This window comes from Coffea eugenioides, unplaced genomic scaffold (assembly GCF_003713205.1).
Source record: "Coffea eugenioides isolate CCC68of unplaced genomic scaffold, Ceug_1.0 ScVebR1_2463;HRSCAF=3493, whole genome shotgun sequence".
Taxonomy (NCBI): Eukaryota; Viridiplantae; Streptophyta; class Magnoliopsida; order Gentianales; family Rubiaceae; genus Coffea; species Coffea eugenioides.
In genome coordinates, this window is record NW_020862953.1 from 16279 (window position 1) to 38170 (window position 21892).

General features: G+C 37.4%; 1 protein-coding gene across 1 annotated transcript; it reads left to right on the forward strand.

Annotated features, from left to right (window-relative positions):
- Window positions 1-18753: 18753 nt before the first annotated feature.
- On the forward strand, window positions 18754-21887 carry LOC113756734 (cytosolic Fe-S cluster assembly factor NBP35; the record flags this gene model as incomplete). Its single annotated transcript, XM_027300288.1, has 3 exons — window positions 18754-18930; window positions 19064-19165; window positions 21388-21887. Coding segments are annotated over exons 1-3 (648 nt in total), but the record flags the coding sequence as incomplete, so codon positions are not given.
- Between the last annotated feature and the right edge of the window lie 5 nt (window positions 21888-21892).

The following is a 21892-nucleotide window of genomic DNA, read 5'->3' on the forward strand; positions in this document are numbered from 1 at the left end:
CACATAACCATGGCATTTGCACAAGAATTAAAACAAGAAAGTTCAAGTCATTCATAAATAATAATAACACACATTAGAAAGTTTATCCATAACTCTAGGCATAAACTTTAACTAAACAAGAAGAACAAGATCCAAACTTGTATTATAGTTAAATATGAACTTAAATACCAAAAAGAAAGTGATAGGATAGAGGTCACCCTTGTCACACGAGCTTCAACCTCTCCATCTTTGCTCTTCAAATCTTCATCCAAATCTAACTAAAAATACAAGAAGGATAAACTCTACAACTATACTAATCTACCCTAACTAATGAACTAAGGAAATTCTAGTAAAGACTACATTTTTGTGGAGTTTCTCAAGCCTTCCAAAATTGTGAAAATGTCCTCCAAGGCTGCTATTTATAGAGAGATTCAAGTTCAAGATGAGTTGTTTCTAGTTGGCATTTTTGACTCTTGAAACTCTCAAAGGTTGCTTCTCAAAGTTTCCATGCTGATCTGCTCACTTCCAGCCGGAATCTTTGCAGAAAAGTTGGTCAAAAAGGTTGTGTGAACAAAGCACAAGTTACAGTCGAAATCCACTAAAATGTGGGCAAGAAAACGCGCCCTAGGTTGTGTTTTGTACCCCCGTTTTGTTCTTTTTGCAGGTTTGCTCATTCTGTGCAGATTTCATCCTTACTCTATTTTTGGACTAATTTCCACTGATATTTTCTTGATTATAGAGGCTGAAATAGCTCTTGTGCAAAACATCAAAATTCTAGTCTTTGAATTAGCTTTCCAATGCCTCAAGATCATCCAATTTGGAGTTCTGTGGACCAAGAAAAGGCCAAAATACCGTCTACTAGTCAAAACTCTATTTCACCTTTCGACAACAAAATTGCACTTCTGTTTTTTGACATTTTGACAATGAAAGCGACTAAATTGGACTTTTATGCCTCCATACCAAATGTAGATATATCTCTTAGTTTCAAAATGGTATAAGAATCACCTCAATCCAATACTTGTAGCTCAAAATATAGCGGAAATACCATGAGGTGTCAAAGCTGAAAAACTTGCATTTCGTCCTTTGAGTATTTTGCACTTCATGTCTTTTTTAAATCACTTTAAATCATCCAATTATCTTCTCAATTCATGCCATTTGACGATTGAATCATTGAACCTACAAAAACATAAAATTTTCACCATTAAAATCCATAGAAATGCAATTTATGACATTTAAACTATAAAATGCATATTTTCACTAAAAACTTAGTTCATTAGCTATACAACTAATAAAACACACTGAAACTAATTAATAAAACACACTTAAAATGTCAGATTTTTTGATTGTGATTGAATGTAAATGTCAACTAAAAGGGGAAAATTAATCAAAATCATTGTACTACCATAAGTGACAAGCTCCAACTTAAAATATTCGTATTCTTTAAGTTTCCTATCTCTACAGTAACTAGAGGTAGCATGCTAGTAAAAGCATATTTCACCATAGTATTCACATTCTAGAAAGCACTAGGAAGCTGCCTTAACCAAGTGCAGGAACATCCTTTATTGGTCCACTAAAGCATGCAAGTAGTAGGTAGACACCGCTAACTGATAGGTCCACCATGCATGAATTACAACCAAATCACATTTGGTATGATTGGAACGGGAAAAATTAGACCAAACTTATAGTAACAAACAAAATGTGCAAAATATAACTATAGGGTATGAAAATACAAAATATACGAGAGAATGGGGATTCATGCATGGTTGTGTACCACATCCTACAAGCTTAAATTCTTCCTAATGGATCTAAATCTGTTTTGGATTATGCATGGTGTTTTGACACTCTTAAATAGAGGAGTGTGCAATTATTCCAATTTTGAACATATCACTTCTTATGCTTCGGATGATATGAATGTCGTTGAAAAATTAATTGGCCTGGGAATCACGAAGTCCAGACCCATCTTTAATTTTGGATAGCAAACAAAGGCCATTGATTTTGTATGCCTAGTAAACAAAACTGCCCAAAATTTCTTCTTCAATGAGAATGAGAGCTCAATCTAGATGGGTCATGCAATCACAAGTAGTTTGATTGATGTAAAACTATCGGTGTACTGGTCATACCTATATCGATGACCAAAAGTTTTCAATCCAAACAGTTGTGATGGCGGAGGTGAATTCTAGGTGAGATTTGTGCTCTAATATGTAAAAAAAGACCATCAATCTATACCCTACTTAGAACTCAGTAATCTCCGTGCTATAGCAAGCACGATCTATTTCAAACAAACAATAGATTTAAAGAAGAAGAGGGCTTGCTGTCGAAAGTGGAAGAAAGATGAGTAAATGGGGGCTTGTGGCGGTTGGGTGTGTGTTTTTTATTAAACATTCATGAGTCTCCTATTCTGAGTTATGTAACGGTTATTTAATCTTGATCATCCATCAACTCTTCCACGTGCCGCCTTACATTTTATATGAATGACCATGCTAGGACATGTGCGGGTCTGACCATGCCACAACAAATTCCAAAAGTAAAGGAATCTGTCGAATAATAGGTTTTGTATCACAACTATCCAAACACCTTTTTTTTTCTCCTATTCCAAATAAACATAAATAATAGCAATCCAAAAGATGCTTTAGTTATTTTTACATATTTTATATAATTTTATGTATAAGTTGTGTAATTTATGGACCTTATGAATGTTTATTTTATTCATAATTTTCTTTAAGAAGAAGTAACAAAGAAGATTATGAATAAAATAAACATTCATAAGGTCCATAAATTACACAACTTATGTATAAGTTGGCACTGAATTTGAGAAAAAAAACTCAAAATCGATGATAAACCACCAGTGGATTGTGCAACGACTATCATTTTTTATGATGACGATATAACTGTTGAATTCAAAACCCACTGACGTGAGACGGATCTAGACGAACACCAAGTTGGGATGTTTTGCGGAACTTTGACCCTTCTAGAATCACGAGCCACGAACTAAGGAGATTCCTTAACCCACGACTAGCCACTTTAGTGAACCAAAAGTATAGATAGAAGAACGCCACAATCAAGGAGACTACTTGATTGATAAGTTCGTTGAACAACTTGAGATTGATTCTCAAGTATTCAAAGGAAATTCTCTTGAGGCAAGAGAGAGTGAAATAACTCACATATATTTTATAAAATCTGAATTCTTCCCTAATGAATGAAAACCTAGGCTATATATAGCCTTACAAGACAAAACCCTAACTCGGCTAGGCTAGGCCTTTGGCCCGATTCCACTACTCAAATCCACTATCTAATGGTCAGCTTATAATTGATCCAATGAAGGCTTTAAGCTGGCCCAACATAACCCAATAAAAGCTAATTAACCAACTTAAGTTATAGTGAGCCTAGACTCTATAAATCGGATCCAACTCAACATGAGGTCTTGGACCGAATTTATTCCTAGCAAATAAAATAGAAATCTAGAAAATAAACTACTAACTATTACTAAAAGATTCAATATCTTGCAGCCCAAAACATGGCCCATAAGCGGCCCATATTTCGTATCATTCCCCCCCTCTTAAAAAAAAGATTTGTCCTCAAATCGTGTTTGGAAATGAATGGTACTACAAGAGTTGGCTGTATCAAACTTCAAATCTCCACATATTGGCTCTCTTAGAATGGATGATACTTGCATACGTCATGATTATTGTAATTCGGTGCACATGTCTCTTGGTTAGCTTGAAAATGCTCACAATCTGCCATGGAAAACTCAAGGCTTGACTCCAACCACTCCAAAGCTCTCTAATCAGTCCATTCACATTCACAAGATAAGGATCTTCATAGTGATGCTCAATCAGGTTAGAAAAGTCCCGGACATGATTTTGCAAAGTTACAAAATTCATTGCAAGTTGTTGTTGGTATGGCCTATCTTGCACAAATGGAGTAAGATCGAGATAGACAGCTTCTGAACCTTCAAATTGAAGAATAAAATTAGGTTGTAAGGAATCAGAATTTGGACCAATGAGGAAAGGATTGTCACCAACAAAATAAGAAGGAAATTTATAACAAGTTTCAAGTGTAGAAACTCCCTTTGAAACTTCATTATTCCTCCCAACAAGCAAATCAGGCTCATGGTTGACGTTGAACATCAGTGGATGACAAAGAGAGACAACACTTAAGGTGCAAACTCCATGAAAAGTTTGATATTCACCAATGGATTTAGGCATAGAACATGCCAAGATCAACTCAATTTTTCCTTGCTTAACCTGCATAAAAGTAGAAACACTAAACAAAGTAGAGTCAAGATCGTTAGAAAAAACATATGGTCTCACATCCTTTCTCACAATCAGCTTACTCTTAGAATTTTTAATCTCTTGTTCATGCTCAGTAGCTGACTTTTTCCCCTCATTATTCTCAACCTCTTTCTCCTTTTCAACTCCCTCGAATTTTACCTCTTCAGTCACAATTCTCTCCTCCAGCTCTTTCTTCATACTATAACGCTCATGCTCACTCTTCATGTATGCTAGATCAATACAAAGTTGCTTAGAGTTAAGCGACACAAGCCTGGTACGACGGCCATTAAATGTGAAGGAATACTTATTAGTATATCCATCATATTTGACTTCTCGATTAAACATCCACCATTGTCCCAACAGCACATGCGTCACTTGAATGGGAACCACATCACACAACACCTCATCCACGTATTGACCAATACGAAAAGGAACAAGTGTGTGCTTAGTAATCCAAATATCACCACTATCACTTTGCAACTTGTAAGGTCGAAGATGATCAATGGTTGGAAGATTCAATTTCTCAACCAAGACAGTACTTGCGAGGTTAACTTCACAACCCTTATCAATGGCTAAGCTGCAAACCTTATCCTTGATGTGGCAACGTGTATAAAACCAATCATTTTTTTGAGCTTTGATGATTTCCAATTGCTCAGTTACCTCACGCAATGCCACAGTATTTACTCCTTTAGGCACAAGATGGTGAAGCTCCAGTTGAGCATTCGTTTGTCTCATACTTTTATTACCTGCAAAACTCAACAAAAATTAGTAGAACAGTCCTCACTCGCTCCCTTACGTGTTTTGCTCACTCTCGTGTTTTGCTCAAGTGTTTAAAAACACTCTAATGATCTCACCATTCACTTTCAAATCCCTTGATTGCCCCCTTGAAGAAATCAGAATTTTCCCTCAAGTAGTTCAACCAAACGTCAACCAAGTTTGTCCCCAAAAGTGGTGTATGAGAATCTGGAAAGGTCCTAAAAATGGATGAGAGAATTTTAGGAGAGTTTCCTAAAAAACGGATGAGAGAATTTAGGAAAGTTTCCAAAAAAATGGATGAGAGAGTTTAGGAAAATTTCCTAAAAATGTAGGAGAGAGAGTGTCCAAGTGAGTACGAAGAGTTATCCAAGTGCTTTACTTAGTTTCCTAATTGATTTTGGAAACAAGTTAGTTTTTGGAAACCCTTTGAAAAATCCTTTTTCCTCTTGAACAACTTTTGGTAACCTTCTTGAAACAACTTTTGGTAATCTTCTTGAAACAACTTTTGGTAACCTTCTTGAAACAACCTTTGGTAATTTTCTTGAAACAACTTTTGGTAACTTCCAAATTCTACTCCAAGAACGATTGCACAAATCAGATTTGGTTTCCTATTCAAAACAATTCGGTTGCCACTTTCTTTCCTTTCCTTTTTTTTTTCTTGCCAACCGATTCCTCTTTTCTTTCTTTTTCTTTTCGTTTTTGTTTTCTGTTTTTTTTTTCTTGACTACAACTATCGACCACGACACAAAACAAGGAAGTCCACAAATAATAACTACCAAGAACTCCAAGATCTTTCAAGAACTTTCAAGGAAGTTGTCAGGAACTTCAGAAATTTCAAGATTGTGATCAAGAATGCAAGAAGCTCAAGATTATTGTAAGTTCTCTTCAAGATTCACAAAATTCCAACAAGTTTTGCCAAAATTCAGATTTGAAAACCAAGTAAACAAGTTGGATAACCCAAACAACAAGGCTAGACAGATTGTAATCGGATGAACAGTGTCGGTGAACAGTAACGGGTGAACAGTAACGGTAAACAGTGTCGGTGAACAGTAACGGTGAACAGTACTGTGCGGACAGAAATTTTTTTTTTTTTTTTTTGTGTGAAAATAATCGGACTTGACACAATGAGAGACACAACCAGTTTTGCAAGATAGAATTTACTAGAAAGCTTACGAACAAACTCAACAGGATATACTTGATGTCGTCGACTAGCTCTTGATACCAACTGACGTGAGACGGATCTAGACGAACACCAAGTTGGGATGTTTTGCGGAACTTTGACCCTTCTAGAATCACGAGCCACGAACTAAGGAGATTCCTTAACCCACGACTAGCCACTTTAGTGAACCAAAAGTATAGATAGAAGAACGCCACAATCAAGGAGACTACTTGATTGATAAGTTCGTTGAACAGCTTGAGATTAATTCTCAAGTATTCAAAGGAAATTCTCTTGAGGCAAGAGAGAGTGAAATAACTCACATATATTTTATAAAATCTGAATTCTTTCCCTAATGAATGAAAACCTAGGCTATATATAGCCTTACAAGACAAAACCCTAACTCGGCTAGGCTAGGCCTTTGGCCCGATTCCACTACTCAAATCCACTATCTAATGGTCAGCTTATAATTGATCCAATGAAGGCTTTAAGCTGGCCCAACATAACCCAATAAAAGCTAATTAACCAACTTAAGTTATAGTGAGCCTAGACTCTATAAATCGGATCCAACTCAACATGAGGTCTTGGACCGAATTTATTCCTAGCAAATAAAATAGAAATCTAGAAAATAAACTACTAACTATTACTAAAAGATTCAATATCTTGCAGCCCAAAACATGGCCCATAAGCGGCCCATATTTCGTATCACCCACAATCGACCTTTGTTTGCTAGTGCATATGTCCGAGAACAGAAGATGAATCGGATACTCATTGATGAGGGATCTGCTGTCAATATCATGTCCATACGTGCTATGAAAGAACTAGCAATCTCAAGCGATAAACTCTTCCTGAACCGCCTCATGATCCAAGGATTTAACCAAGAGAGACAAAGAGCAATTGGCCTCATAAGGCTTGAATTGCTCATTGGTGAGTTGTCTTCAAGTGCGTTATTCCATATTATTGACGCCAAAACCTCTTATAACATGCTCTTGGGAAGACCTTGGATTCATGAGAATGAAATTATATCGTCTACTCTTCATCAATGTTTCAAGTATTGTCGAGACGGTATAGTTAAGAAAGTTGCTGCCAATGATAAACCTTTCACTGAGATCGAGACTCACTTTACTGACGTCAAATTTTATCTTAAAAAAGAAGCAAAAAGAAAAGAGTCAGCAAGGGAAGAAGGTCAAGATTCCAAAGTACCCATTTTGCGTTATATTCCAAGATCAAAGAAAGAAGAAGGGCAGTCTTCTTTTATCAGGAATAACATATTAAATATTCCACTCACCAAAATAGAGCCTGTTAAAAGTGAGAAAGCAAGGTTGCAAGGGTTTGTCCGTCCCAAAGAAGAACCGGCAGTGGAACATTACTCATTACCAACTAATCGGACTCAAGAAGATTTTGATCCAAATGTATATAGACTTCTTGCTAAGGCAAGTTATAACCCAAATGAGAAAAATGCATTAGGCAAACTCCCTCCTGAAGTGACTGGCGAGAAGACTCACGGATTGACGCCTACACAAAAAATGTTGAAAGAAAGAGGCTATAACGTTGAAAATTCATCGATGGGTCTTGGTTATCAACCGTCCTCTCCTGTGGGTATAATGATCAAAAGGGCAAGTTGTAACTACATGAACGAAGAAATGGAGGTCACAAACCGAAAGAGATTTGTGTTCGATAGATTGGGAAATAAGTCAAAGCGTACTTCTGTGTTTGACAGACTTGGCCGGCAGACGAAAAATTTGAAACCTCCCGTCTATGAGAGATTAGGCAGTAAAAAGCAAGAGTACCAAGTTGCCAAGGAAGAAATCCTTACTCCAATAAAGAAGAACAGACTAAGAAAGTAAGTCTCCAATTTCTTCATGCACTATGGAGACTTATTCAATGTAAGAATTGAAACCATTTTTTAAGAACATGGTCAAGAAAGTATGGCTTCCTGTCATCATATTACGATCAGTGATCCTGAAAAAGAAGAAGAAGATGCGGATGACGCTCCCCCTGAACTTGAACAAGGAGTAAAAAATACAGTCGATATGCTAAAGGAGATTAACCTTGGCACAAATGACGATCCTCGCCCAATTTACATAAGCTCTTGTATGACTCCCGAAGAAGAGAAAGAGTATGTTGATTTGCTGCTCGAGTTCAGGGATGTCTTTGTCTGGAATTACTCAGAAATGTCCGGTTTAGATCCAAGGATCGCCGTTCATAATTTGTCTGTCAAGCGAGGAACAAAACCTGTCAAGTAAACTCAAAGGCACTTTCGCTCGAATTGATTCCTCTGATAGAAAATGAGATAAATAGATTGATTGAGACTGGATTCATACGGGAAATGAAATATCCAACATGGATTTCAAGCATTGTCCCTGTGAGGAAGAAGAATGGGCAAATTCGAATTTGTGTTGATTTTCGAGACTTAAATGAAACTTGTCCTAAAAATGATTTTCCACTCCCCATCACAGAATTGATAGTAGATGCTACAACAGGACATGAAACACTATCTTTTCTCGATGGATCTTCTTGCTACAATCAAATACGCATAGCAGCCAAAGATGAGGAGCTCACTGCCTTTCGCACTCCCAAGGGAATTTATTGCTACAAGGTGATGCCGTTTGGCTTGAAAAATGCTGGAGCAACATATTAAAGGGCAATGCAAAGAATTTTTGATGATATGCTCCATAAAAATATGGAGTGTTACGTTGATGATCTTGTGGTAAAATCAAAGAAATGAGAAGATCATATTCAAGACCTTCGAAGAGTTTTTCAACGCTTTCAAAGATACCAACTAAAAATGAATCCTTTGAAGTGCGCATTCGGAATCACTTCTGGCAAGTTTCTCGTTTTCATCATTCATCAGCGAGAAATAGAGGTCGATCGATCTAAAATTGATGCCATTGTGAACATGTCTGAACCGCGAAATATCCATGAATTGAAGAACCTTCAAGGAAAGTTGGCTTACATCCGGAGGTTTATCTCTAATTTGGTTGGACGATGCCAACCTTTTAGTCGACTGATGAAAAAAGGGGTACCCTTCGTGTGGGATAAAGTTTGTAGAAATGTTTTTACAAGTATTAAAATGTACCTCATGAATCCTCCTGTGTTACCTGCACCAATTTCAGGTAAACCATTGATCCTCTATATTTCTGCTCAAGAACAGTCGGTTGGAGCCTTACTTGCTCAAGAAAATGATGAAAGTAAGGAGAATGCGCTGTATTATTTGAGTCAGATGATAACATCTAATGAGTTGAATTATTCACCCGTCGCGAAGTTGTGTTTGGTGCTTATATTTGCCATCCAGAATTGAAACATTTTTTTCAAGCACACACTGTCCGACTCATATCCAAGTCTAACCCCATTAAGTATGTCATGGCAAAACCTGTACTGTCTGACCGGCTTGCGAGATGGTACCTTCAGTTTCAACAATTCGAAATTATTTATGTACCTGCGAAGGCTGTCAAAGGACAAATATTGGCAGACTTTCTAGCCGATCATCCCATGCTTGCCGAGTGGGAGTTGACTGATGAACTCCCTGATGAAGAAGTGTTTATGGTCGAATTTTCGTGGTCTATGTATTTCGATGGAGCTGCTCACCGCGATGGAGTTGGTGCTGGAGTTATCTTTTATACTCCTGAAGCAGATATATTGTCGTATTCTTTCACTTTAACACGTCGGTGTTCAAATAATATGGCCGAATATCAGGCGTTAATTCTCGGTTTTGAAACGGCTATAGACATGAAACGGTTGCATCTTAAAATTTATGGTGATTCAAAATTAGTGGTAAATCAATTTCTTAGCATTTATGATGTCAAGAAACCTGAATTGATCCCATATTATAAGTATGCAAGACAACTCATGGGATATTTAGATAATGTCACTATAGAACATATCCCTAGAAATTTCAACCAACAAGCTGACTTTTTGGCAAAGTTAGCGTCCATGATCACTCTATCTTCTCATCGAAATCAAATTTCAATATGTCAAAATTGGGTCATACCTCCGATGTTCGATGAAGAAGATAAAGGTGGGGAAGAAAATATTTATCATATTTTTGTCCATGAGATTGAAAGGGAGGATTGTCGTCACCTCATCATTGATTACCTTAATTATGAAAAGTTACCAGAAGATCCCAAGAAAAGGATTGATATATGTCGTCGAGCGCCACGCTTCATTTACTACAAAGGGACGCTTTACCGAAGATCATTTGATGGAGTGTTTCTACGATGTCTTGGAGAAGATGAGGCCATGCAGGCAATGGAAGAGACTCACTCTGGAATATGTGGTGTTCATCGATCTGGCCCGAAGTTACACTTCGCATTAAAAGAATGGGATACTACTGGCCAACGATGGTGAAGGACTGCATCGACTTTGCTAGAAGATGTCAAAGTTGTCAATTCCATGGCAATTTCATCCATCAACCTCCTGAACTGTTGCACCCAACTATGGCTTCTTGGCCGTTCGATACTTGGGGTTTGGATATAGTTGGACTGCTTCCAAAATCTTCTAGCGGACACATGTTTATTTTGGCGGCGACAGATTACTTCTCAAAGTGGGTTGAAACAGTTCCTCTAAGAGAGGTCAAAAAGGAGAATGTAGTAGATTTCATTTTTTTGCACATCATTTATCGGTATGGAGTCCCACATTATATTATCACTAATAATGGTAAATCTTTTTGCAATGTAGTAATGAATAAGCTTTGCGAAAAGTTTCATTTTAAACAATATAATTCTTCCATATACTATGCTGTTGCAAATAGACTCGCTGAAGCATTCAACAAGACCTTGTATAATCTGTTGAAGAAAATCGTGGATAAATCGAAAAGGGATTGGCATCTTCAAATTGGAGAAGCACTTTGGGCATACAGAATTACTTTTTGAACTCCCACGCAAGCAACCCCATACGCGCTTGTTTACGTTGTTGAAACTGTTCTTCCACTTGAGTGTCAAATACCTTCGCTAAGAATTGCGATTCAAGAAGGGTTCAATGAAAAAGATAATGTTCGTCTTCGCCTTGAAGAGTTAGAAGCACTCGATGAAAAGAGATTGGAAACTTAACAACGAATTGAGTGCTATCAAGCCCGCCTTTCAAGAGCATTCAATAAGCATGTCCGGCCACGCTCTTTCCAAATTGGAGAGTTAGTACTCGCTATTCGAAGACCGATCATTCTCACTCATTGTGGACAAAGAAAGTTTACTCCTAAATGGATGGTCCATATGTTGTTCGAGAAGTGTATATAAATGGCTCATACAAGTTGGTTGCTGAGGATGGATTAAGAGTTGATCCCATCAATGGCAAATACCTAAAAAGGTACTATACGTAATCGGAACCACGCGATGCTCCTGGCCCGCATGAGCTAAAACTGTGGATGGCAACCACCAATAGTGTAGTATGTGGTTAAACTGTTGAAACATTCCACCAAGTCTAAGGTGGTAAACAAATAGATGCTCCTGACCCGCATGAACTAAACTGTGGATGGCAACCACCAATAGTGTAATATGTGGTTAAACTGCTGAAACACTCCACCAAGTTTAAGGTGGTAAACAAATAGATGCTCCTGGTCCGCATGAGATAAAACTGTGGATGGCAACCACCAATAGTGTAGTATGTGGTTAAACTGTTGAAACACTCCACCAAGTCTAAGGTGGTAAACAAATAGATGCTCCTGACCCACATGAGATTAAAATGTGAACGGCAGGAATTACGCGTGACTTGATTCCCTTTTGGGATACGTAGGCAGTTTAGAGGGTGACTTCTAAGTTTAGTTACACCTCCTAAACCAAACTTTTTTTTCTCTTGAAATAAAAAATCTCTCTTCTTTCCCCTTGAAAATAAAATGCTAAATTCGAAAGTTCTTTTCTCTTAAAAAAAAAGAAAAATAATAAGAGATAAAGAGCGAAAAACATTTTATTATTCATAAAAAAAATTAATTACATGGGAAAAAAATGAAAAAAAGAGGGATTCGAAAAAAGACATGGTGAAAAATCTAAATATCAAATTTGTAATCCACTACAGCTATTTTGCATGATTCAAGTGCAGATTTCATGTCTTCAAGTTCCTTCACTGCGTCGTCAGTCAAGATGCTAGTACTTTCAATAGAAGAGAGCTCATCATGTGCTCTTTCATCCTTTTGATCGATAGTTGAGCTGATTTCCAGATCTTATTTCTCCAAATTGATAAGTTCCTATTGCAGAACTTTCTTCCTGTCTTCAATGGACTGCAAATTTTCTTCAAGACTTTACAGATAACGAGTTAGTTCTTCTTCATTCGCCTTAGCTCTCCCGAGTTGGGCGGTCATTTTGGAAAGGAGTTCTGCATGTGTTTCTTTGCTCATCTTTTCCCACGATGAAGATGCCAAAACATCATATGCCTCCATCTTGGCAAACAATTCTATCAAGTAGTCCTTTAAAGGGAGACCATTGGTAGGATCCGTTCTTGTGATTTTCGCAATGATTTTCTCTGCGCACTCTTTTAAAAAAGAGATCTGCTCAATAGGAGTGTCAAGAATCTGCCCATGAAAATCCATCCACAAACTCTGCAAGTATTTCCTTCGTGCGCTTGGATCAATTTTTGCCCGTGAAATTCTGAAACCAGTGCTGGTTTAGGTCTCTTTCGGATCTCGTACGAACTAGTTAACTCCTTCTTACGTATGAGGTACCTCCATTGAGGGCAAATTGTTTTGGAGTACTGATAGCTATTTCGTCACTTTTGTTGTTTGAAACTATACCATCAGTTTCGAGTTCGGGTGGTGAATTGTTACCAACATCTTCTTGGTGAAATTCAAGAAATGGGGGGCTGAAAAAAAAAGGAGAATATTACGAGAGTTAAAAATAAGGGTTACAAAAAAAAAGTAAAAGAAAAAAATGGAGAGATGATTATCTTAAGTGGCGACACTCCAACCAACGATGGTGTAAAGGAAACCTTCTGCAAATCAGAAGATGTCCTCTTTTTTTATCGGTTCCAATGACGGTCTTGACTACTACTACCGCTTGCCAACAAATAGGTTCCTTCTTGGGTAGATCCGATGCCCTGAACTTGAGTCCCTTCCTTTTCTATAGCCTCGATAGAATCACGATCGTCCACCGTTTCAATTTCGACATCTTCTTCTATGTGAGTCACGGATACGGATTTTGAAACTTTGGACGGCGTCTTCTTTGTTGGAATCACTGGTTGCGCCTCTTTGATGGCCTGTCGAGAGTTCTTGGAAGACTTATTTTTTGTGACAATGTTTTTCAAGGGACTGCTAGTAATTTTGTTCTTCCGCAAGGTGGATGAGATAAGACCCGTTACAATCTCTATAGCTCCATTATAATGCACTGACTCATTGGCGGAGGTAGTCTTACTCTTCTTCGATGATTGCTGAGGTAACCTTACCAGGCGTCATAGTCTTTTGTGATCAATAGATGCTTTCTGTGCGTGGGTATAGTCATCCGAGATCGCGTCTGCGTGCGAACTGAGAAATTTCATAGTTGAATAGCCTCATCCAAAGTATAAGTGTGAGTGATCTCTTTCAAGTTGTTGGAAATGTCCTGACAGAAGCCGAATTGTCTGCTAAACCTACAAGGATTATATTTTTCGATAATAAAGGTATTATCCTTGCGTAGAGTTAAGTGGTAAGAGCGTTGACTGATAAAGTAGCTCGTGAGCCTTGATGATAAGGATCCATCGTCGATCAACACATTTTCTTCATTCTCAGTCTAACATAATTTGGGAAGCATCAAAGGATTCACTTCTTTGAAGATTTCCTCAGCTTCTGATTTGCCATAAAATATTGCCATTTTCTCACCGCTAAATCTTGTCATGCGCGCGTGGTGGCTACTCACTTGATTGTTTTCATAATATACATCGAAGTATTGGCCAATCCAAGCATAGACGTAATGGATTAGAAAAGTTACCCCACATTCTCCAAGGTTAGGGGCGTGGACGATCTCCCTCAACCCATGATATATGCTCGCAAGAACGGGAATTGCAAGGCAAAATCTTTTCCCTATGACCATTAAGCATGCAACCTTGAAGACACTTGGACGAATACGGTCGACCTTTTTGCTTGGCAAAAAGAACTTGCAAATCCGACACGCTATGAATGCCGCAATATAAGTTTCCTTTCTCAAAGACCCTGGGATGTTCAATGCATCAAAAGGGACGTCGAAATCCTTGGTATCGGCAAGATCATGAGTCTCTACACTTCCAGAAGGGTTATAGGTCATCTTTGGTTTAGATGCGGTCTTTCTTCTATTCGCCCTGTTCGGAGGAGCCCTATACCTAGCTTCTCCTGTGAACCAGAAGCGAATCCAGTCTTTCATCCATACTCCTTGGTCATTCGTCTAGAGGTGGTAGTAAGCCGAAAAGAGATACCTGCAGCTCTCGGGGAGAAGTGGCTTCCCTTCTTTATCACGAGTGAGAAGTTCATGTGCTGAAGGAACAACTTCATCAAAGAACGAGCCATCGATCGAAAGGCCACCAAGTAGATAAAGGTCCCAAAGTGTAATGGATAGCTCCCCAACGGGCGTATGGAGTGTATTTGTCGAGGGACACCACTATTTGAAGAAGGCTCGCAAGATATTTTCACAGCGATCGTAAGAGAATCGCGACGCATAGACAGCTTCAAATATGCCGGCACGTGTGAGCACCTCTTTATATCTCCCAAGGATGTCCTCGACCCACTCCCAATAATGAGAGGTGAAGCACGCCTCGCCAAAGAAGGACGAAGGGATCTTCCCTGTAGTGTTGTCAATATTGAATCCTACGAACAGAAGCGTGAATTTGGCTATTTCTGGATCTCCATTGTGGAGTGACGAGTTTAATACAATCACTTCTTCTTCCCTCGACGTAGTGGAGAAAGTCGATGGTGCCACCACTTCCTTAGTCCACTTGCTAGTCCAATCTTCGAGATGAAAGCATCATTCAAGGGGCATAAAAGGCTCAGCAAAGTTGCCGATCGCTGGCTTGTTCACATACAATGACAAACTTTTCGTTTGAGATCCTCCCCGTTCACCCGTCAATGAGATATGGGGCAATGGCGTGGCGTAGTCCTTGATTTGCATGCTTGCTGAAATTTTGTAAAAGAAAATATTAGATGATGAAGGGAAATCCTTATAAATTTTTGGTAATTAAATTACCAAGTTGATTGCCTTTTCTCAAGTCTCCGGAATTGTTTCGGACCCCTCGTCAAGCATAGCTTTGGTTATCTACGAAGAAGCAAGTTGACAAAATTTAGATCGAAATCATATATGATAGGAATATTTGAGACGCAAAAAAATTGGTACGAAAATTGAGATTAAATTTTCAGCCATGAGGAATAGCTCAAATATCATGCTTGGCGTTATTTTAGTAGATAAATCAAAAGGCCAAACTGTCTTGTAATGTGTTGGGGATACACGTCAAAAGCACATGTTGAGTAGACAAATAAGTTCCAAGTGCTGATCATGTTCAAAGCATCAAACGATGAAACACGTAAGAGCCTTGACCGAAACTCCTTGTAACAATTAAATGTTGCGAGTAAAAAAAAAACTTGAAGTACCTGACAAACGAAAAGAAAGTACTTATTGGAGTATAACCAATGGATGATGGTTGTCCCTTGAAGCAGCGGCCGCTTGATGATATAGCTGAAGAAAAAAAAATAAACTCGTTCAAAAGTTGTGACCAGACGTGGCTATTTATAGGGGAAGGTTTGGTGTGAATCTGAGCCAAGAAGAAAGTTTCTTCCATACGAATCTGTAAGAAAATTGAGTTCTTTTTGGAATCGACTTTATTGATCCGAAACCGATTTGTCAAAGGTCTTGTGGACTACGCCGGCTAAGTAATCTGCTATGGCAAAGAATTCTAATTTGGCTTAGGGATTGAGCAATCGTGGTTGGTATAAGAAAGGACTCGTGGGCCACGGGAGAATCATATTGGAAATTGGAGTCATTGGCCTTATCAAGCTATTGCATACGGCAGGATAGCTACTTCATTGGATTTGTGATATAGCCATGGTATAGATATTGCATGGAAAGGTTTTGGTCTTGAAAATTTAAACCATTGGCCCCACCAAGCTATGCATGCATTTAATGTCTAGCAGTGACGAATTGAAAAGTCCTTTGCATGGCCATCCTATAACCAATTCAAAAACCATGACATTGCAAAGCTTTAAGTAAAGTCTATTCACGGACTTGTAAGGCTTCAATATGGGGCAATCCGGTCTCGGGAATTCAAAGTGATAATACTTTCAATCACCACTCCGCACCATTAATTAAAGGCGTATGCAAATTCACCTGTGGACTTTGGTTGGAAATCAATATTGTTTTGATTGTATTTAAATTAAAGATGTCAAAACTTGCTCGTTCAAATACTCCGTTTTCACAAACAAGTTTTGAGGGGGCATTTGTAGACAATGGAATTTTAATTAAATTCTAAAAATTACCATTGGTCTATAAATTATTTTTATGGCTTATTTCTATCCAATCGGATATTGCCATATGTCACGTACACTTGGGAAAAATTGGTTATTAAATGACCAATTATATTTTGCCACGTGTCAAGTTGGGACGTTCCAATCAATTGAAATTGCGAGGATGTCTCTACTAACCAAATTATATCTACGTGACTCGAAATTTTTGGATAAATATCTAAATATTTATTTCGTGTTAAAGAGATAATATTTAGAGTTGTTTAATCCACATATATTTCTTATATACTGTGATAGCTTGACTAGTCAAACGGCGCCACGTCACGTGTCCCCACGAGTTTGGCCAATCGAGGAATTACTTATCTCATTATTAATAAATATAAAATGAAGAGATAATATTTGACTAGCACAGTCCTAATATGACTGCACGTCTTGCAAGACAAGTAAAGTGGTACACAGGTCTTCAACCTCTACCTCTTGCTACAGTTATAAATAGGGGTCTCTCAACCAAATCAAGGACACAGAGACACATTCAGAGGCATCTCATACGCTCAAGTATTGAAACTCCAAGCTACGAAGGTTGGGGTCTTCAAGCTCTCCAAGTCTCCCATATATCAAGACTTGAGTTTTCAAATAACTTTCAAGTCCTTCAAATCTTCCATATCAAGATTTGAAGGAGTTGGTGGTTGGTCCAAAGCAAGCTGTGAAGCCCTTGGATCGGCGTTTGAGGACAAGAATCAAGGGAAACTCTCCAGAAGTTCGAAAAAATCCCAGAGATTGTACTCACAATTATTCCAAATTTATATATTACATATTTGTCATGTATATTTCTTGTTTTTTGCAGACTTGAAATTTTAATCGTGTACATATATATTTGCAAACAATTGTGAATCACTTATTGATGCAATTAGTGACACCAAAAGAATTATTAAATCATATATTATTGTAAAAAATGCTTTAATTTAAATTGATATCCCAAAAGTATAAATTACAAGTGCTAATGAGTGTAAAACATGCTTGAAGGATGGCAAACACCTAGATTCCAAAGATAAAAATTCTTGCAAGAAAAAAGGATTGAATAATGATAATAAAATTAAAGAATCAAGAATTGATCAAACACTCCAAAATACTAATAGTGATAAAATTCAACCTCTTGAAGAGGTCACTCTTGAAGATGATGAAATTGTAAAAAGTTCAATTAATTTTGTTACTACGAGAAAAAGTTGAAACCAAAAGAAATAATTGTTGATAATATTTTTGAATATAATGTAGCACTTAATATTATGGAAGAAGATGAGGATCATGAACCTAAATTGGTTGACGAATGTCGGTGTAGAAATGTTCGACAAAATTGAATAGATGCAATTTAATCTGAATTAGATTCATTAGTTAAAAGAAAAGTTTTTGGACCTATCGTCCAAATACTTGAAGGTTTAAAATCGGTGAGATATAAATGGATATTTGTGAAAAAAAATAAATGAGAAAAATAAAGTTGTGAGATAAAATGCAAGACTTGTAACCCAAGAATTTTCATAAAGATTAGGCCTTGATTATGATGAGACATATTCACTAGTAATCAATGGAATTATATTGAGATATCTTGTAAATTTAGTAGTGTATCAAAAACTTGATATATGTGATGTAGTCACAACTTATTTCTATGGAACATTAGATAATGATATCTATGGAACATTGGATTCCTAAAGGATTTAGCATTCCTGCATCCATAAAACATGTAAATTAAATCCTAGAAAAATTTATTCTATCAAATTGCAACGGTTTTTGTATGGATTCAAATAATGTGAACGCATGTGGTATAATCTCATTAGTGAATATTTGATTAAAAAAAGGCTATATTAATGATCCTATATGTTCATGTATTTTTATAAAAGAAACTCGGTCAAATTTTATAGGAGTTTCAAAAGGCAGTTGAATATTTGAAGAAATAATTTCACATCAAAGGTTTTTAAACACTAAATTTGCGTTGGTTTACAAATTCAACATTTATAAATGCGAATTTTGTTCACCAACCGGTTGCTTAGATACCCGGAACAATTTCCGGGTTTGAGTAGTTTGCTCAGATTAAATATCGGTTGGCTGCATCATATACCGGGTTGATTTTACTGGCGGTCCAGCCCGGTTCAAATACCCAGCTGACTTTACTGGCGGTTCAGAAGGTCGGCTAATTTTGCTTTGAAACTTGAAACCGTCTCTTTTAAATCCGAATTCTGCTGTGTGCAGCTTAATCGAAGGGCCTAAAACAGCGTCTCTCACTGCATTTCATTGTGTCAGAAGCAAGAAAACTTGGGGATTTCTCTACTTTTACCTGGCGGAGGCAAGAAAAATGGAGAACGGAGACTACAAAGACGTCCCAGAAAATGCAAATGAACGTATATAAAGAAATTTTAACACTGTATTCACTTTTTTCCTTTTCAATTTTACCAGTAAAGTTGATTTTTATTTTGTTTTCGACTACCCAATAAATTATTCTTTTTTTGTTTAAATTTTGTTTTGGGTTTTCAGATTGTCCAGGGACCCAATCGGAGTCAGCGGGAAAATCTGATGCATGTAAAGGATGCCCTAATCAAGAAGCCTGTGCTACTGCTCCTAAAGGCCCCGACCCAGGTCCTTTTTTTTTTTTAGCAAAAATATCTGTTATTTTTTTTAGTTTTTGTTTTGATGGGGAAGGGCCGCGGCGGGGAGGGAGAAGGTGTTTAACTCAAATTAAATTATTGTTATTGATTTTTGAATGGTTGCAAGGAGGGGAGGCATAAAAAATGTAAAATTTTTATTTGATATGTCATGTACTGTTAAACCTCTTAAATTTCAGAAGATGGTGAGAATAAGCAGAGGATTAAACGGGATTTGGTTGTTGAAAAGCCAAATTTCCAATTTAGAATAATTTGAGTAGTTTGTACACGGGTAGTTTTTACTGAAATATGTTTTTGCGGCTACCTCTGTTAATATTGGCAGACAAATGTTGGGTAAAGTTTAGCAAAATGGGATTGAATCGTTCTAATAACATTTCTCCAACGCTGTACTAGAGCTTGACTGATAGCTCGATATGTTCAGTTAAGCCAAGCATCCCTAGAATGTATTCAAGATTAGCTTGATGTGTTCAGTTAAGCCAAGCATCCCTAGAACGTATTCAAGATCACACTCTCAAAGTAAGTGAGATATAGTATTGGAGTTAAATGCTGTTAGGTAACTTAACTAACTTGAATTTCTCGAATACTACAGGTAGGCTAGATGAAGCCCAATCTGGATCACTTGATGTTAGCCACATGATCTTGTGGTTTTTAATTTGCTTTTTTTTTTAAAAAAAAAAAGAAACAATTCAGTACTGTACTTGTTCTGATTGGTGCTACTTGAATGGTGTTTTCATATGTCATAAACAATTTTGCAGCTCATGACTGTGTGTTGTTAACTTGATGGAAAGACGCTTTAGATAGGAATTTGTCATATGTCAAAACTGAACATACTATGCCGGATTTATCTGTTGCGATTGTTTCTGAGAAAAAGGAAGCCATTAGGTAGTGGTGTGTGTCTCACACGTAGCATTCACACATTCTGGACCTCCTGTAAAGTTTTCTTGTATTGCTTAAGTTGAAGATTTTACTTGCTGCACTCCCCCCAAAAGAATGAACTGATATAAAACAGAAGGCAGTAACCAAAGTCAATGGGATGTGCCATGCTTTTGTTAATCATATTCATTTGCAATAGCTTTCGCCACTCCAGCTGCTTTTCTTATAAATACTTCTAATTGGTGTTGAATCTTCTCTCTCTTTCATATTGCATCTTGATTCTTTTAAGTGTTTTCATAAAACTGCTGTTATTGCCAATGAATTTATGCTTTTTGTTAATCCTTCAGAATGCATGATATCTAGCTTTCAAATAGCTAGATCCTTAAATATGTGAGATTGTGATATGCTCAACTTGATTCTCCACCTGTGAAAATGGGCATGTCTACTAATGGGAAAAAATGTCAGGGCAAAATTTTTATAACCTGACATGTTGAATTCCAACTGCTTCTTGCGGAAAACTTGCCTTAGGTGGTAGTAATGATGAATTGCATGAGAATGGAACATATTCAATCATCAAACTAGGGACATTGGAATTGAGATTTTAGTGAAATTATCTGTAGTTTGTCACTGGAAATGAATAGTTATTAAATTGAGGCATTTGGAGTCAAGAAAAGAATATTTTCTTCTAAAGTACTTTAACTACTGTCTTGTTATTTTGTGTTCTGGTAATTAAGTTCTTGGGTTCATGATTCCGTCTAAGGTTGAACTCCAACATTAGCTGATGTATTCTTGGCTGTGCTGAGCTCGCAGTTAGTGTGGGTCCCCCCCCCCTTTTTCAAAATGGATCAATGTGAACTCTTATTTTACTATATTTGCATGAGTCTGTGTATTTTACTGCTTTTGAGGGTTGAAAATATTGATGACTTGATGCATTTTCTTCTGTTGGCATGAAGTACCAACAATTAATGAAAAGTTTGAGAAACCAGGAGTTGGGTGGTCTTGAGATAAATTGAAACTGTCAAGTTTTACTGGTAGGAAATTGGCATGCTTCCAATTTTTTCTTCTGATGCAAGCATCATCTAAAACAGATATTTCTGCCATGTACTAGCTTCTGGAAAATGTGGATCTCATTTTTAACTGGATCTCAATTTTCATTAGAGGTTCATATGAATCATTTTTCATCTGAGTGCTGTATGGCAGAAAATTTTTCAAGCTTGCCTTTCCTAGTTTCCTGCAGCTTTTGTATAGTTCTGCTCGATCATTGCTCTTATGAGGCAAGGAACATTTATTTACTGGTTTATTTCTTCTTGATTTCTGTTGCAGATTTGGTTACCATAGTAGAGCGAATGGCTACTGTAAAGCACAAGATACTGGTTTTATCTGGCAAGGGTGGTGTGGGCAAGAGTACATTCTCAGCTCAACTTTCTTATTCACTAGCAGCTATGGATTTTCAAGTGGGTCTACTTGATATAGATATTTGTGGACCAAGCATCCCAAAGATGCTTGGCCTTGAAGGACAAGAGATTCACCAAAGTAATCTTGGATGGTCTCCTGTTTATGTTGAGTCTAACCTTGGGGTCATGTCAATTGGATTTATGCTTCCCAACCCAGATGAGGCCGTCATATGGAGAGGTCCCCGCAAGAATGGCCTAATCAAGCAGTTCTTAAAGGACGTTTATTGGGGGGAGCTTGATTTTCTTGTGATTGATGCTCCACCTGGAACCTCGGATGAGCACATCTCAATTGTTCAATTTCTTCAAGCGACTGGAATAGATGGTGCTATTGTAGTCACTACTCCACAACAGGTATCTCTAATAGACGTCAGAAA